The sequence below is a fragment of the Wyeomyia smithii genome, chromosome 1 (assembly GCF_029784165.1).
Source record: "Wyeomyia smithii strain HCP4-BCI-WySm-NY-G18 chromosome 1, ASM2978416v1, whole genome shotgun sequence".
In the NCBI taxonomy this organism is placed as follows: Eukaryota; Metazoa; Arthropoda; class Insecta; order Diptera; family Culicidae; genus Wyeomyia; species Wyeomyia smithii.
The window spans coordinates 50,496,607-50,516,106 of NC_073694.1; the positions used below are offsets into that span (position 1 = coordinate 50,496,607).

At 36.7% G+C, this 19,500-nt stretch overlaps 1 protein-coding gene across 10 annotated transcripts in view; it reads left to right on the plus strand.

The window, feature by feature from the left end:
* The window catches only part of LOC129719162 (uncharacterized), a 280,608-nt gene that overhangs the window by 230,865 nt on the left and 30,243 nt on the right, over positions 1-19,500 (plus strand). For all 10 annotated transcript variants that reach the window (XM_055670599.1, XM_055670600.1, XM_055670601.1 and 7 more), the window contains one exon: positions 19,143-19,255. In XM_055670599.1, the coding sequence (XP_055526574.1) occupies positions 19,143-19,255 (113 nt within the window). The remainder of the gene's footprint in view (positions 1-19,142; positions 19,256-19,500) is intronic.

Below are 19,500 nucleotides of genomic sequence, written 5' to 3' on the forward strand. Positions count from 1 at the left end.
CGCTAATAAATACCAACAGTTTCCCCTGAAGATGTCACTGATCAGTTACGAAACGTCGGACAGTAAAAAACCAGATCGTTCTACTTATGCAAGACTGCTCAGCCGAAATTATAACCAACCCTCGTACAATTCCCAACAGTCGAACTCTCATACAACAATCGTTAGTTCTATATATTTTATATAATTAAAACAGAAAAGAAAGCCAGTAGAAGTGATAAAAAACTGTGTATGTATGTTTTGTTTTATTATGTTTACTAGCATTTCTTATTATTTGTCTAGAGTTTTATGCGTGTTTTTTTATTTATATCATAAGCATTTACTGTTACTGTTGCTTTGTATTATGTTAGTTATAAGTTAGTTATTTTTGTGCAGTTCAATTTGAACTGTATTTACATTTCGGCGCCAGTTTCTTGTTTCGGTGCCATTTTGAACAGAACTGAGCAAGCATAAACAAAACAAAAATATTGGTGTGAAGAAAAAAAAGAAAGCAAGAAAAAGCGGAACATAAAATGAAAAGAGAAAAAGAGACACACAGAGAGATAGAGAAAGAAAAAAAAAAGAGAGAAAAAAGAAAGAGAAAGAGGAAAAAAGAGAAAGAAAAAAAGAAAGAAAAAGAGAGAGATAAAAAAGAAAGAGAGAGAGAGAGAAAAAAAGAAAGAGAAAAAGGAAGAGAGACAGAAGAGAACAAAATAAAAAATAAAAAAGTAAGAGCGAAAGAGAAATAGAGAAAGAAAAAAGAGAGAGAGAGAGAGAAAAAAAGAGAAATAAAAGTAAAAAAAAAGAAAGAAAAAAAACAGAGAAAATGAAAAGGGAGGGGAGAAAAATAGAGAAAAAGAGAGTGGAAAAAAGAGAGAGAGAGAGATATTAAAAATTACCTTTTTACCGACCGGTTTCGGGTAAGCTGTTACCCATCTATGGGGCGATGTCCAACTAATTAATCGACGAGAGTTACAGTTTCAGTTTGGTGAGGTGGAAGAGAGGCGACAGTATGGGAGCACCATCCTCGTTCATAAGCGGCTGTTCCGATGTCATGATATGCATCGACTCCCATGCATAAGGTTGCGACGATTTTCTGACACTTTTCGAAATTTTCGCGTTGTCCCAATCTGCATTGTGTTGGAGGGAAATAGCATGACTTGCCACACTTGAGACGTTGGTTCATTTGTTAACTACAGCTTTTTTGTGTTCTTTTAGACGAACTTTGAACTTGCGCCGGGTTTGGCCAATGTACACAGCTGCACAGTCCTGGCATTCTATTTTGTAGATTCCCGACTTCTCATTAGGTGAAATTTGTAAGAACCATAGGTGTTTGTGTCCCGTTTAAATTTTAAATTTTAAAAGAGAGAAAGGGAGAAAGAAAGAAAGAGAGAAAAAAAGAAAGAGAGAAAGAAAAAAAGAGAGAGAGAGCTTACAAAAGAGAGAGAGTTTTCAAAAGAGAGTGAGAGAGAGAGGGGGGGGGGGGAGGAGAGAGAGAGAAAGAGAGCGAACGAGAGAGAGAGAGAGGAAAGAGAAACAGCAAAGAAAGAGGGGAAAGAGAGTGGAAGAAGAAGGTAGAGAGAGAGAGAGAGCTCCCAAAGCTTACGTGGAGAAACATCGATGCCATCGAATGCCAGAAAAACGCAAAAGGGGAATGTTGAAACATGTGTCTAATTATGTTAGTTTATTTTGTTAAATATCAGATTTATTTTCAATTTTTTAGCAAAAAGTTTATAAAAAAATATTATACAATCCGCCCTAAGTTTGGAATCACTCCACTGAATATTGCAACAAAGCAAAGCTTTGGTGCTACATTCTGATTCGGAATTCGACCTTCTGTTTATTTACACACAGACTTCGCAGCCGACTGTTTAGTGTACAGGACAATTGTGGGGCTAGCTTTACGATCCTACTGACACTAACAGTCTCTCTCCTGAGCCGGGACTCGAACCTACGACGACTGCCTGGTTAGACCAGCATCGTACCTCGAGACCAACTGGGAGGTTTTGAATATTGCAACACCCAATTTAAATATTGTAGCACTTTCTGGAACGTTGCGGTCTTTGGTCAGTGTCACAAGTGGTGCAAACGTCAGCTAAAACAATTTAAACTACGTGGGCATTGCTGAACGATGGATGACACCGTTATTCACATGGGCACAAAATTTATGGATCACTGAAATCAGCCTAAAGCACTAGCAACTTTTGTAGTTTCAGACAGTCTCCGAGACAGACTATAATCAAACAGATTTTCGAGGTAAAATAGTAGCAACGTCGTTAATCAATGGTGAAAATAAAAGTAGACCCAGATTGCTTCCTTGCGGCACTCCAGAAGAAGTTGTAAATGGCTCAAGACTGACACGTACAATTCTGCCGGTCAGGTACGAACAAAACCATCTCACGAGCATGGCAGAACACAACGAAAAGAACTGTAACAGAATTGTTGTGACGGATCTCATAGGATAAAAACTATATTGGTCACTAGAAATACAGTTGCAAACAGCACTGTTTTGACGAGTTTTTCGAAAACTTTGGAAAAGGCACATAATGATGTAATTCCTCGATAATTAGCTATGTTGCACTTGTCCCTTTTTTGTTAATCGGTGTGAGCAATTGTAAATAAATCATTGAAATGAAATTGAGGAAAAAAAAGTAGTTAAGTTGTATAGGTTGGAAGCTGTGGGATTATTACACATATTTCTTGAAGCAAAAATTAAAAACAGCATGACAGAAAAGTAAAAAAATAAGTAGAATCGCATAATTTCTACTAAACGAGATAAATTTAGTTTATAACACTATTAATCAAACACATACTGCCGGCTTGTAGTGGTCTTATTTCCAACCAAATTGTCCATCAACAATGAGCCCATGACTTTCTGAACAAGTTTCTTGACCACAGTCATCTAAGTAGTGGCTGAAATCACGAGATAAAATATGTTCATAATGCTGAAATCTATATGCATAATAGCGCTGCGTTGCGGTTGAATTTCGAATCAAAACCAGTTAAAAGTCCTTGATTATTTGAATCTGAACTGAAGATCGCAACTCGCTGAGTGGTGGGATCCTTGGGAAAAATTGAGTTCAAAAAACTCAAACTACATGCCGCGTTGCGGCCAAACTCTGAACCATACTGTCTGCCGGTCACATGCTTTTGACCTCCTGAACAACTTTGCTGAAGACCAAGACTCTCTAGGTTATTGGAGTCTCTAGGTAAAGCTACAAACTCCAAAAAGTTTAGAAAACAGTAAAAGATATGAAAAATATACAAAATGCTATGTTGAAAAAAATGGCAAAAGGTTTTAAAAAAAGTAGGAATTGACAAAGGTAAAAAAATCAAAAAGAGTATCGGAAGTAGAAAAATAATGAGATTATATTATAGAGTGTCACAGTGTAACATCTAAACAACGTTAAAATATTGTTAAAATAATGGGACACAGACCGAAAAACCATGAACAAAAGATTGGAGAGAAAACATCAAACGTAAATAAATCATCTGACTTTTTTTATCAAATCGGACGAGTACAACTAGAAACGTTCAGAGTTCGTTCAAAAAAAGTTGGATTGAGTCAAAATAGCCTTAAGACAATGTATTGGTTATTTTGATAGAAATTTGCATACCCACGAAAGTTTTTGCAAGATGGAGTACCTCGAAATTCGTTATATACAAAATAAACAGGTCCCAAAATACTTCTCTAAGGAACATTGCGATTTGTTTTTTTTTTTATTTTTATACCACCAGGAAACAAGCTCAGTATTCTCACTAGGCCACCATAATCGTTTGTAATTTTGAATGATATAATTCGTTAGTGATCCATTCCCACCGAAATCATGTCATTTGTCTATGATCACGTTCAAATTGTCAGTAGGAGATCTCTGCACAATCTTGAGGCTATTTCATGGAGATCAGTTTAACAGCACAACAAATGACTGTTACCAAAAGCAATCCTACAACTTGTTGAATAACTCCTAAACTGTTTCCAGCCACAATGATTGTGGTGTCACAAGTTAGTCACCGGTTAATATACCAACCAATTACTCCTGTCTTGGATTTCTTGGACAAGCAGCATTGCTCTGTCGATCTGTTAGTTACGTGCGTGCGTGCGGGTGATCACCAAGTGACGACACGTGCCTAGTTTGGTAGACGAATTATGGCCAATTCAGTTTATACGCTTCGGTGGTGACTGACGCAACGACGCAGTTCTATCTGTCAGGCGGAAAATGCAATTCAATTATTTCGATCAAACCGCACATAACGACAGGCAGCGGAGGGATGCATATTTATTGCTTCTTTTTTTTATTACTCCGATGTGCAATTTTGGACACACGTGCGTTGCTCAATGAGATGAGAATTAGAGCAACTAGACGTGGAAAATTGGACAATAGCGTTGGTAACAGTAAATCGGGACAGTAACTAGCTTTTGCAACTGCCAATTTCTCTTGTACTATAGTAGCAAAAAATAATCGATTGACCCGGTTTCCGTACCGACTTTAAATTTCACACCTGACCTCCGCGTCGCGGAGTAGAAAATAGACAGTAATCAAATAATTACCATAATTACATACGAGCTGTCGGTTCACCTTCTTTGATGCTAATCTCATATATGAGTGCGAGCTAAACTCACCTTTCGATAGAAACTTTCGCTCAAACTTCAGATCACATTGTTACCCTAGGAAATATTTCAAACACATACCCATTATTGCATCGTTTCGTCTAATCATACCTATTTCATCCAATAAAAAAAAACACCTAATCGAGTACTGCATGAGACCGATCATTGAATTTCAAAACGGTTGGTTGTTGGTCACCAATCAAGAGTTCATTCGATCCGTTCATCATAGATCACGCCCGAGGAGGGAAGGAAACAAAAGGAAAAAAAACAACTCGCGATAATGACTCTGGGCTTTTATTACTTCTTGCCATATACAATATTGGCAAATCGGCTATCCGCCTTCAAAACTGCGACCGGCGCGACGGTACCGCACTCCCGGAAGCCTCCGTCCGATAGTGGATCGATTGCACTTTTAATTAAATTATGATAAATTGAGTGGAAAAGTGCATGCACTTGCTTTCGCCACCAGATAACCGCGCGCGCGAGTGCCGCGAACGTCAGAAAGCGGGTTACGACAATCGATCGGCGGCGCTCTGGTAGCGCAATTGTGGATTGATTGGTTTTCCGTGGCCGTCGCCGCTTTGATTTGATTGTTTTCTACTTCTGCTTCTTCTCCACGGTTTTGTTTAGGTTTGTAGTGTTCGAACGAACTTCGATTAGGCAAAGACCAATTAACGCGCGCGCTCCACCACCGGCGACAGGCAGCAACTTGTGGGAGTCTATGTGGGCAATCGTTTAACGGAGCACGGTGGCTCGTATTTTGTGGGGACCTCTTCGCAAGCCAATTGGAACCGTGGAACCATATATTAACGATTGTGGTTTTTTTTCTTTTGTTTCGCCTGTTGAAGTTGTTTAGCGATCAATTTCGCGGCTAATTATTTTAATTATTTCGGTTCTATCAGTGTTAACCTAGTTCAACTGATCTAACCATGCGATGTGGAAAATTTGCTTGCTTGAAATAAACACCCGCTTAGCATGACATTCCCTCTTGCATGACATAACGAATAGTCCTTCAAAGGTAAGCGGCAGGCATGCTTGTGGTGGCCTTGTGATGCACGTGCGGCCGTTCGTTTTTACCCCAGATTGATGTTTAGATGCAGTCTGATAAAGTTTAGATGTGTGTTAACTGGTAAATACAGATGCAAGACTGAACGGGGTGAAAGGCAACGGTGTAAATCTTACTCCGAAATCTATATCTGTTTAGAAGATCGGACTTTATAATTAGCTACTTCACGGTAGTTTAAATAACTGCATTCAATAAACTATGAAAAATGATTAAACGAAGGTTTCAGCTTATTAAGTTTCATTTTGGTCTAGTTTAATTTTTCAAAATGGCTTTTACTTTGGTAGCAAAAGATCTCATTTTTATAGAAACTCAATGTCATTGTAACCCTACTTTGATCTCATTAAGGCCCTATTTTATATTTCGAGCTCACGCAAGTCTCTTTTATAATTTTTTGTAAATCTATTTCTCTTATTTAAAACTAAGTGTGACCTAGACTTCATACTCATTTTAAGTTATTGTTTTATATTTTGGTTTTATTTCAGTTTTGTTCTCATTTAGGCATTATGTTTACCCTTTTTATTAGCATTGTAGCCTCATGTTTCCCTCATTTTGCTCTAACTTTCTCAATTTTGTCTCATTCTGGTTGACAGCTGTAATTCCCAAGAAAACTTGAAGGCTTAGATTTTTTTCCATAAGACTTAAAGTGCGTACCACCACTCAGTAATGCATACCACTCAAAGGCGATTGCCTTACTTCCGTGACTGATTGAGGTCGAAACTTGTCTTCGCATCTTCCTGCGCACTTACTTCCATTACTTTCAACGCTCTTCAGGCAAAGTAAACCACTCGATTAGGAAGCATTTGCGATGGTCACTCGCGTGCTCGATCGAGTTGGCCACTCTCTGTATCGCGTCTATTGCTGCCGAGTAACGCAAATGCCCGAATATCGATCAGCAGTAAATACGCGCGCGCGGGTGTGAGGTTTTTCGGATTTAGGTAACATGATTTTTCCGTTAATGGATAGGAAGCAAAAACGTGCATTTTTTTTCGTTGTACTGGTGGTAAATGCCTGCCACCGTTCGCGGAGAAGTACAACACTGGTGAGGCAATAAACACGGCAATTTGGCGGATGGCTGCGTGAAAACAAATGCGCGCAACAAACGATTCGACACGCAGCACGCAATATTCAAGCAGGCCTCAGTGCACGGAACGGTGCGCGAATGATTGACCGAGAGAGGGTTGTTTGATTTGTTCTTAGTTTTTTTTTGCAATAGAGGAAGGTCTTGAGTGACATTAGCCAAGAGCGCTGACGGTGATGGTCTTATAGAACGCAAAAAAAAAACAGAAAATACTTTTTGAAAACACCTAATATTTCGAACACAAACATCAATAAGAAATGAAAAATGAAAATATGCTGGATTAGAGAATAAAATGGACAATAAAAAAAACTCTAACTTGACAGACAACATAATATATATGAAATACAAATAAAGCTAAAACAGTAACGTTATGCTCAAAGTGAACAAGAAAGAGAGTGGAAGATAATTCAGAAAATAGGAAACACCATATACATAACCAACCCACGAAGAAATATAAAACACAAGCTTAGAAAATGAAGATTTATTATTATATCACAAACAGAATATATATGAAATTATGAACTGAATAAGCGTAAAAAATGAACAAAACCAGAGACATTACCAATACATAAAGCATGAAAAATTGTAACAAACAAAATGTTAACCGAGAATATGTTAAGAACAGATAAATGATGAATCTAATAATAGTGAAAAAAAGCCCAAGTAAAGGCAATAAGGATGTGAAGGAAAGAAATCAGCAAACTAGAAAGATAGTGAAAAATAGTGGAAACAGTTTACTGTAGAAGTGAAAAGCCAAAACCAACAAAAGAGAGAAAAGTTTAAAATTAGCAAATCTAATAAACAATTAAATAATTTATAATATAGTGCAAATAACAGGAGGGTTGTGTGCAAAGCCACGGCCGCAAGGTTGAAGTAGAATACTTTTACAAGAAAGATAACCCGGCCGCTTGCGTGTCAGTCATTTTTTTTTCTAGTAAATAAACGTTGACTAATCAGATCAATCGAATGTTGCGCTTTAACAAGGATTGACCATTTTCAATAATATAGTAAGTTGCTTGTCATGGTTGGGGCTTGACAATTTTTAAATTTTGAGATGAAATTTTTTCGGATGTCGTGCTCATGACTGAAGGAAAAGATAATTCAGTACGTTTTGAGACACGGAGATGGAGTAAAATTTATAACTTTTACAAATTTAAAAATATGAATTGACTCATTAGAAAATGTTAACTCTTCAATCAAGTTTTTATTTCATCCTGACAAGAACAATTTATTGTTCATTTTAGTATCGGATAAGATGCCGATCACATCTTTGCGTTGTCACTGACAGGGCGAAAAAAGTATTCCTTGTGATAAAGTAAATAATTAAATGCTGATATAACACTCAAAACTAGACGGCTCACGTGTCGTAAAAATGAGTCAACTTTTCATTGAAAGCATTTACTAGTGCCCACTATCACACAGAGACTGCATTTCACTAAAGTGCCTCACTGCATCAGCCGCTATCGATGCTGAAATCCGCTGCTACTAGTGCGCTCTCCATTGCTACGCGACAGCTGTGGCCGCTTTCCGCCATCGCTGGTATCCACTGCACTGCTAGTGCTGCTAAGGGAGGACGACTGCTGTTGTCGCTGTCTAAAACTATTATGAGCGGCTTCGGCTGAAACAGGCTCTTTTATAGGCCAAATAGCATGTTTTAAATTGCAAGGTATATGATTCTGTCGACCGTGCTTGGGAAGCAATCATATAACCATATCAACTGTGAAATATCTGTGAATTTTTAAAAGATTTCAAAAGCCAAATCAAATGAATAAAAAACAAGGGAAATCTTACCTTCAAAGATTGAGCAAGAAGAAAAAATTAAAGCGGCCAGCAAAATAAAAGCGTTAAAATAAAAAAATCAATTCAAATATGTTGGTTAATTGTTAGAACGGGGAACAACAAAATCTATCTTCTTAAACTAAACAAAATGAATATGTTTTCGTTTGAACGAGAAACAAAATAGAAATATTGGAAAACATTCAAAAACCAATTAAGATTACAAGAGGTTGTTAAAAATATAGATTTAAATAAATATAAAAAAAGAGAGGAGGTTGAAAAAAAATTGAAACAAGCTAAACTTAAAAAACTATATGTTTTGCCCAAAACGAAATAAGACACCGAAGTTCTTTTTAAAATATAAAAATACAGTTAAACGATACAAAGTTACAAAACCAAAAAAAGCAGTAAAAAGCCAACGGTTAAGTGTACAGGACAATTGCGGGGCTCCTACTGAGAATAACAGTCTTCTCCCAAGCCTCTCGAACATACAACAACTGGCTTGTTAGGCTAGCATCGTGCTTAGAGACCAACTCGGAGATTCTGAAAATAAAAATACGAAATCAGACAATGGAGACAACCAGGAATAGAATTACTCAAAACTAGTAACAAACAGAAACATGTTATAAGAATATAGAATTTAGGAGAAACCTGAAAAAGTTTCAAGAGTATGACACAATTTGAATAGAAAACAAACAAATTTCAATTTCAAAACACTTAGTGAGGAAACCAAAATTAACATATAAATTTAAACAAGAAAGCAGTTTAAATTTACCGAACATAACGCGTAGAATGGACGCAAAAAGTATAAGATATTTATCATTTCAAACTAGAAAAAGGTTTCGTGTGAACGAGCTTAAAAGAAGAGCAGGCTTTTTATTCTCCTCAATATGCGAAAGGTGTGCAGTTAAAATTCACCGCGCACTTTTTCTTCGGCATGAGCACTGTAAGTAGCAGTTTTTTACAACCACACTTCTTTCTTCTGCTTTGTGCTGTGTTTCTGCCGCTCACAGAAAAAACCACCCATGTACTGCTTACACCACAGCCGAGCTAAACAATAATGGTAAACCTCTCTAGTTAAAATACACAGAAGCTGAGATAACACAACAGAGACAATTTGAGTTTTCTCGTCGGAGAATGTGATGAGGAATGGCACCAGGTTTCATTTTTTTAGTTTCGAGATGCAGAGCAAACTCGACAAAAAACTCAGTTGCTCCTTCAATTTGATGTATGCTCAAGAGACTCACTGTAGAGCACTGCAGTGAGCTCTGTTGTGTTGTGCGTCTTTTTGTGTGAGAAAGCTCACCTCAATTTATTACCTCAGATACACACGATTTACTGCTCTCTTCAAGCAAGTGCGTCGATTTGCTCACCAGTGTTGATTCTCTGAGTTGAAAAGACAAGCCATAAGGAAAGCATTAAAATACCAGGAAGATCTAAACTTGAAATGGATTACAGAAATAAACAAAGAACACACCAACGAGTACAAATAATTGAAAGTAAAAGTTCAATGAAAAATCAGAAGATTACAACAGAGAATTAATAATGAAAAACAACAAAAAAATAAATCAGAAACCGTTGAAAATATACTTTCGTGAACTAAAATCAGTAACCGAAATAGTTGAAAAAATTAAAAAAAAAAACATCTTATAGAAATTTATAAACACAAGAAAGGCAGTGAAAACAAATTCCAGAAAAACGAAATATGAAGTAGGGAAACGAAAAACCAATAAAAGTAAATTTATAAAATTATCAGTTATTATTTTTAAAAATATGAAGAAAAACACAGAAGGTCATTGAATATATATTATAAATATTTTAATATATATACTGTGATGTCGGGTATATATTGTGATGTCGGGTTCGATTCCCGATCGAGTCGAGGATCTTTTCGTGCTGGAAATTTTCTCGACTCAGCACTGGAGCACGGTGTATCGTGGTGCAAAATGTGCCAAAAACAATATCGATAACGAATTTTCTCAAATAATCTAGTTGATCGAGACCGCTATTAGCCCTCCAGGCTAGCGTGCGATATTGTTTATAAACTGTCGAAACTAGCATATGAGTTTAAGTCTTCCAAATATGATACAAAAAATTAGGAACAGAGAAATATAGATATTTTCCATTCGTAACTTTGGAACTCAGAATGTAGTAGCTACTGAATAAAAATGAAATATGATGAAAAAAAAAGACGTCAAGAATTGAGAGCAGCAACAAGTAGAAAACAGAAAAGTATGAGGGTTAGTGTCTATGTACACAAACACAGGCTTTACGTAGGACTACACTAGCAACTTTCATCAACTCTTTGGTTATATATGTGGTGATATTGATAAAGACTGCATTCAAAACAAATGTCATTCACTGTACAAATGCGGCATGTTGTGCTGGCCCCAGCCGCAGCCGCAAGATGGAACATGCAACATTGTGATATATTGTTGCGTGGTTGAGAGTGCTACACCCTTTCCATCTGCTTCCTGAATTTGTCCTTCTTCCAAGTAACAATCTAACTAGAAAGCATCACGATACAACGTGTTGTATTGTTACGTGGCTCAGAGTGCTCTATAGATCCAGTTGCGTTGCTTGTCGACACGAAATATTCTTTTTTTCGTACACACTTAATACGAAATATCTTTGCGTCTCGCGAAACTGAAAGAATGACAGAACTTGAAAAAAAGGCGGAGCCACTTACAACATGAGTATGAAATAAACATCGCGAGGCGAGGTGTTATTATTTTTATCTAGTTGAAGCTGGGATTAAAATCCATTGCAAACGCGCTCTAGTGTTATCACAACCCGATAATACTGTGCATTATACTTCACTTGTCGAACAAGAATTTTATGTTCAAAATCTGTTCTGTGGTAGAAAGGTTTTAAGCATATGAAAATATTAAAACAACCTCTACAGTAGGCGAACAGAAACCGTGTCTCTGGTTGGTTAATCGCTGCTTTTCCAATTGATTTCCAGTTTTTTTTTCAGTTGTTTGTAATTATAAAGGTATACTAATCATACAACACCGAAAGCTTGGTGAAAACTTCACATATTAACTAAAACATTAGTGTTTAGTGAAAGTAACAATGCATGCGCTTAAAAACGGAATATGGCACCTACATTTTTACACTATACCATTCTGATCTCAGCTATAGATGCTAGTTCGTGATTTATTGAATGCTCTTATTATATTATCACTTTGGGGCAACGTTCACCTATCGATCAAGACATTGGCGTTCAAATATCCTTCGGTGGTAATCCTTATTGAAGAGAGCCAGTGCCTTAACCAAGCCACCGATGACCAATGAGAAATACACAGAAGTTGTCAATATGACATTGGCGAAATCGATTTTTTCTGAAAGCAAGTGTTTAGAAATGCATAAACGCCTACTTAAATCGCTACCTTGCGGACGTCGTTACTTCTCTTATGGAAAACAAGGTGTCTAGCATCAGTATTTTATTCCGGCGAAGGAATGTCAAAAAAAAATATCCCTTTTCAGACTACGCAACAGAAGGCTGCTTCGAATAATGGTCTCTCTATGGGAGTGGACTTTTGTGACTATACCTGGTTTTAAAAAGGAGGCTACTGCACAATAGAGCTGCAATTTTCATGAAGGTTTTTTTCGAGAAGACAAAACTTTTGATACCTACCGCTAAACGAAACTTGAAAAGTCTGTTTCCATTAGCATCACGTTTCGTTGTTCTCTCCTATACTCTCTCTTGTATACTCTCCCGCACTCATATCTCTACTACAACACAACCCGTGTTGAGGGTAAGTGATGTGAGCGCGTCAAACCATTGCTTTTCTAATCCTGTTTTGCTACAAGATAGTCATTGATTTAGGTTAATCTCTTTGCAATGTTCTCAAAATTAACATGTGTTATCAACCCCTCCCTTCCAGTTGGATTTTCTAGTTACGCCATTGAAGAGGGCGCATTTTCGTTACACTTTCCACAGCACTCAACCCTTTTGAAATAAGACGTAGTCCTACGTCAAAGCACGAAATTGGAAAACAGAGAACCAAATAGAGGCATTCCTTAGAAAATGAATGAAAATAAATATTTTTTCAACAAGCCAATTCCGATTTCGCTCAAACTTTTCACAGTTGTTTTTTTTTTTTATGAAGAGGTCATTTTATGATATCAGTTGTTCATGTTGACTCACGACTGCTGTTTCAAATGGACCTGTCCAAAGTGTGATAAATTTAATAAAATATTCCATATCAGAAAAACGGTTTGTTCGATTGAAATAGTGCCTCCGGCAAAATTATAGGTACCGTAAACTGGGGTGACTTTGATCACCGGGGTGACTTTGATCACTGTATTTCTTTTTTGAAAATGTGGTAAAAAAGCGCTCGTTGTGCTTGGGACATGTCGTAATCTTCACTGAATGCGTGGATATATATTCGCATTGCTGCTACTCATGCATTTCCTGCTATTTAAAGAGTGTTTTTCATGCTAAAATATTAATTGAAAATAAAGTGTATTTTTGGCGATTTTTGTTGCATACAAACAATCGGTTCAAGCAGATTCAAAACAACAAGTTGCAATACGTAAAGTTTTTTTATTTTGTTACCAGATTAGTTCTCAAGATGAACAAATATTATAACAATACATTTTATTATTATTTCCTCAAAGGCAATGTTGAGTCCCAATATTCTCCACAGCGTATTACATATTTCTTTTTAGCAAAAACCCAAGACGTGAAGTAGCATGCAAATTTGGCCAATTTCATAAGTCATATTCCTCGTGGACTAGTTTTTGATGATTTTAGACCACCTTCTCTCTCAGTGGATAACAATTCATATATATTCTAAAAATTTTTTATGAATCTTGTTCATTCGCCATTATAAACTGTTCACGTAGAATGTGAATGGCCCCCAAATTTCTTTCCATATTTATAAACTCGTTTAAGCTGTTTAAGGCTGTTCAATTTAGTGAAAGTAGCAAAGTGTTACACCAAATTCATCAAAATAATGAAGTGATCAAAGTCACCCCGGAATGATGATTGGTGTAAAATTTTTAGAGCATATTTAGAAACAGCAAAAATGTTGTTAAACTTTTGAAGTAGTGACTGAATCTTTTTCAATGCATGCCAGTACTTATTTTAAAAATATCGAATAATATTGTTTTCAGTATATTCTGAAAATATTTGAGATACAATCAAAAAAGTGATCAAAGTCACCCCAGTTTACGGTATAAAAGTTGCGAATCTAGAGAAAAAATATACACCGCAAAAAATTTGTTTCTGTCCCAAATTTTACAAATTGTCACTAAATATTCAATATCTCAGAAAGTGCCATTTCTGAAAATCTTTTTACTCATTTGAGATAGCAATGTTAATTACGATCTGTCAAAATTTGATGATGGTAAGATTTAAATTAAAAAAAAAACTATTCATTTTATTTTAGCGAAAAAGGTTTGATATAATTTATATTATGTTTTCAGCAAAGTTGTACATACAGTGACATGGGTTCGTTTAGACGTACCATGTTTTTCATAGGTTTTTCTTTCAAAACTAATTGGATTTTGAATGTCATCACTTATTTTTGTTTGTCATCATAAACTAAAACAAACAGCATCATTTCTTCAAAAAAAGTGAACTTGATAGAATGAAAAATGATTCAATTTTATTAGCAAAATTATATGGAAAAATACAAAATTGTATCAAAATATGTTATTTGTATCTCGCGTTGATAGAATTTTGTAATTTTTTAGTTTTGCTGTTCTGATCGGGGATGCATTCGTTTAGACGCACCTCAAGTCAACGTAGTAAAAGCTCAAATTTTCTAAGTCAATCAGTTTGCTAATGCTTTGTAGCTCCTCCCTTATTCTTGATAACTTTAAATAATCTTCTGGGCATTGAATTGACCAGGTATTTTACGCGTTTTTTACGCGGCTTTTTTACGCAGATTCCGGAATTTACGCGGTTCTTTACCCGGATTCCGGAATTTACGCGGTTCTTTACCCGGATTTCGGAATTTACGCGGTCTTTTTTTTTGCGCGGATTCCGGTTTCTCTTTACTCGGGTTGCAGAATTTACACGGTTTTTTACGCGGATTTTGGAATTTACGCGGTTTTTTACGCGTTTTTACATTGAAAATATAAACAACAGAAGATCACATAGAAAAATAACAAAAGAAATGAGGAGCCGCAAAAGCAAAAACGATAAAAAACGCAAAACAAACAGCACACAATTATAATAAGAAAAAAAGAAAAATGTAATAAAAAACAAGAATGTCACGAATACCAAAAAAGCAGGTTTCGCCTTTTTTGGTATTCGTGACAATCTTGTTTTTTATTACATTTTTCTTTTTTTTGTTATTATAATTGTGTGCTGTTTGTTTTGCGTTTTTTATCGTTTTTGCTTTTGCGGCTTCTCATTTATTTTGTTATTTTTCTATGTGATCTTCTGTTGTTTATATTTTTTATGTTTTTCATGATAGGATTTATTTTGTACAACCTATTTTAATAACCTCACGAAAAAGTAGATATAGAAGTAGATACACTAGATGATAAAAATTAGAAAAAAACAAATTATCATAGAAAAAATAAAAACCGATAGGAAAATTTATATTGAATTATTGCATATCATGAAACCTAATTTACCATCACATACACGCAAAACAGTAAGCGGAAGAAACAGAAAGTAAAGTTCAACCAATCAAAAATTAAAAATACGTAAATTTTTCGGACGTTGTGGAATGATATAACTGGAAAAATAGGTGTGACTTAATTATTTCCAGTTATACCATTCTACAACGTTCGAAAAATTTTATTTCGTTTGTCGTAATACTAATGTACGAAAAATACATCTCATTCATTTTGGCCCCGCCTTTATTTTCAGTTCCTACAGATTTTCTCAGTTTCGTAACACGGATGCACAAAAATGATTTCTTGTGGAATTTCTGTCGAACCGGACCAATAGAGCTCTCGTTAAGGCAACCAAATAACATGTATTGTGTCGTGTTGCGCGGCTTGGAAGAAGAAAATGTTTCCGTCCCCGTGTCGCATGAAAGCAGATTGTTGCGTGTTTGATATTGCCATTGAGTATGAAGGTCGAAATTCTGCTGTGATGTCAAACTATAACCGTTCGTGCCGAACTTTTCTTTTTGAAATCGGATTTGTTTCGTATATACCGCTTGTTAAGCATCCAGTTTTCCTCAGTTTTTTCTTCAGCATTTTTCCAGTTAAATTGAAAATTTTATTGGCAACTCTGGTTGCAGCGGATCTCAGCATCGATAGTAGCTGGGCCAGTTGATGCAAGGGCAGCGGATACCAATGGCAGCGTATAGCGGCCACAATTGTGGCATGGCTACGGATAGCGTAGCAGTTGCAGCCTGCAACTTGTGCGCTATCCATTGCTATGGCACAGCTGTGGCCGCTATCCGCTATCCCTGGTATCCGCTGCACTGCTACTGCTGCTGCTAAGGGATGACTGCTGTTGTCGCTGTCTAGAACTATTATAAGCGGCTTCGGCTGAAACAGGCTCTTATATAGGCCAAATAGCATATTTTAAATTACAAGGTATATGATTCTGTCGATTCTGTGCTTGGGAAGCAATCATATAACGACCAATCAGAGGTCGAATTTTCCGGCTTGACTATTTTCAATAGTACAATAGTTTGAATAAGAAAATAACAATTATCTTCATTTGAGAAGAATCTTAGAAAATTTTCCAATCTATTGCTGCAAGAACAAGGGAGATCCATCGAATACCAACCGATTTATTAGCATTTGAAATTGGACATATTTTTCACTTTTTTCGGTTTTAGATTTTCATTTTACATCCCTATGTAGCCGAACTTCCTGAGAGAAGTATTCTACTTCAAAAAACATTGTAAAATATTTCGAAAAAAAACACAAACTTCATTTCAATTCAGAAAAGTTTAAAATAATTAAAAAAAACATGGAAAACAAAGAAAGTTATTTTTTAGGAAACAAATTGGAGAAAATTTTCACAGTTGAAATGAAAATGTGACGTCATTAATCCTCTAGTGCCCAGTGCCGCCTTCAGACGGTCTTCAGTCAAACCTCTAAACAGCTTCAATCAATTTAAAAAATATTTATAAAGCTTCATAGTGATATTTTCTGAAAATTAACTTGGACACTAGAGGGTTAATTTTAAATTTTTAGTCAAGTGATCATCAACTCTGCAAGTTAAATTGTATTTAAATAAACCGAAATATAAACCGAAATAGAACTGCCCGTCTATTTTGATCATATTTTTTATTCATAACAACCTTGTAAACCGTCTTGTTATTTCCGTTTTTGTTTTGCTTGAGTTGTTGTGGACATCTGAAATAATGTCTAAACTTATTGCACCAACTTTTGGAATGTTGAAAACGACATTTAGATAGAAGATGATGAGTGCGGGTCTGAACAATAATGAATGAAAAATGCGCTGTTTTTTAAATTGTTAGTGCAAACAATTCGCGCGCTGGTGGAAGAACCGTTTAGTCGAAAACAAGCGAACGTAGTATAAACATTGTTGGAAGGTCGCATATTTCTAGCCTGTAAAGCAGCGTCTTCAGCTGAATGAAAATCAGGTCAATTTGTATACTTCAGCCAACTGCACTTTGTTACGGTTGTTACAAGTGCGCATTAAAACATGGATTAATTGTACCTGCCAGTCGAATTGTGTGCAAATGCAGTCATCGCTCGTTAGGGCACTAGCCTCTCTGGCCGCCCCTCAGACGGGGGATGCTGGAAAGGCCATTGTATCCCAAAAACTGACTGGCGCGTGAGTAAATCAGTCAAACATTTCCCATCAGCGGATGGAAGGAAAAGGCGACTGGAAAGAAAAAATTATAACATGTTTCACTCTGTTGCAGCATCGTCTACAGTAGCATCAGCAGAGCAGCTCCGTTGCTGCAATCGCTGCAGCGCAGGGTGGAATTTTTTGTTCGGCCTTGAGCTGCTACTGCTGCTGCTGACGAAGCGCGTACGAGGGGTTGGCAAGAGAAGTTGTTGAATTTATTAAAGAAAATAGTGAATATTATTAACACTTCATGAAGTGCAACCGGTGCTTGACTCAACGTTCGATGGGGAGGCGAAACGCGTATCAGTTGACTAAATCTATTCAGCCGGGGAGTGCCTTGGGGCGTCATGCTCCTCAGACGGAATTGGCTGATGGGCTGATTAAAATGATGATAGATGGAAAAAGGTCGACATTTACATTTACAATGTAATGACTGTATCGAGAAGCTGCCGGCCGGTTACATGATCTACTTCAAGAAGCTGTCAAGTGCTGTATTTACATTGAAATTCGCTAATGCATTTGTGACGGCAGTAATATAATTTTACGCCATGTTACCAAAAAAATGATGACCGTCATAAATTGTTAGTTAATACAGACATATCAAAACAATCTAATAATTCAGCGAAATGAGTTGATGATCTCCAGTTTTGTTGACTTTCACTTTTCATCATTGCCATTCCATCGTGTCAATAGTATAAAGTTTTTGTTTGTGAAAAACAATGCTACCGTGTTCGATTCCTCGTTGAGATTTATTAGCGTTTTCGATTAGCTAACATAAACAAAGCTATGTATGAACCGATGCTAAGTGTTGTAAACCAACAAAATTTTTCAAAACTATTATGTTAACAATAGCATAATATTTGATGTAGGCAGTGCGTCAAAGCGTAAAATGCATCGTATTTGTCATGGGTAGAGAGATAATTTTCTGTTTGATCTAATTTTTTGTTTTGATCTTGTTTCCTTACAGTTTGTTTTTATTGTGTTTGTTGGTAGAAAGAAAGGAAAACCGTCCATTTTTTATACAGTATCCACAAATACACTTACGGTCGGATTTGTTACGAAATTCGCGATAGTCCTCATGACGAGTCCGGCAAAACTGGAACGCCTGTAATCGTACCAGCTTCTGCCGGAACATTCCGTTATCACGTCGTCGTCTTTCTAACCTAAACCGCGAAATGGAATGCGGCAGCGTAGCCGAGTTTGTTTCCTTCGTTTCGCTTTTCCGTCGAATGTTTCGTTTTGTTTTTTTTTTCGAGTAAAACATTGCAAAATACATAGTGAGTTTTGTGCTGCGCAACTTCGCTTCCGAAAGAGCTACTTACTGTTGGTCGAAAACACAGTTTTTTTTCTCAAAACGTAATACAAACTGCACTAGCGCATCGTAATCGCAGCATATGCAACCATTGCTTAGTTTCTTGGCCTAGGTAATATCTCTCGAATTTCCCGATCAGATCTCCCGAGTCGGCCCGTAAAACCTAATTGGGCCGGCTAATTTGGACAATTTATTAAATTTCCACGTATGATAGGCGCCCCATTAGGTCGCTGATAACACGTGTGATTGATTGAATTATCCGCGTAATTTGGCATTTGATTGGATGATTGCTACGTAAGGCTTTGTTGGGCCGCTCAGTGCCGCGCAGTTCGCGGCCCCGATTGCACGAACGATAATCGAGCTACAAACGAATCGGTCTCGGATTGTTAGCCGCACACCAAAATTAAAAAAAAAAAACGGACAATCTTTTCGGGATTGATTTGCGATCATTTTTTCGTCCATCCGAGAGCCTGGGGTTAACGAATTTTAGCCTTCGTGCGAAACTTCCTGGTGATTTTGCGCATCGTAACAGTTTTCTAACAGTGTGATTTTTTTTTTTCGATTTTATATTTGCAGATCTGCAACTGGCTGCGGAGCTCGGGAAAACCCTACTGGAGCGGAACAAGGAGCTGGAGAGTTCGCTGAAGCACCATCAGAACATCATCGAAGACCAGGCACAAGAAATCGAGGTTAGTACCTGTTGGATGCTCGTTTGTTACAGATGATGTTGCGAAAAAAATGACTTGAAACTTAATATTCTGCACATGATACACAGTATACAATATGTTCAAAATCGTCAAAACTGTGTCTTCGATTTGTTTCTTCTTTTGAAATAATTTTAAATATTTTCTAAAATTTACTGATAACGGTTATTCGTAAGTTTTCCGTTCTCTTTTGCATTTGCATGACAATATTAGTTGTATTACAAAACGCT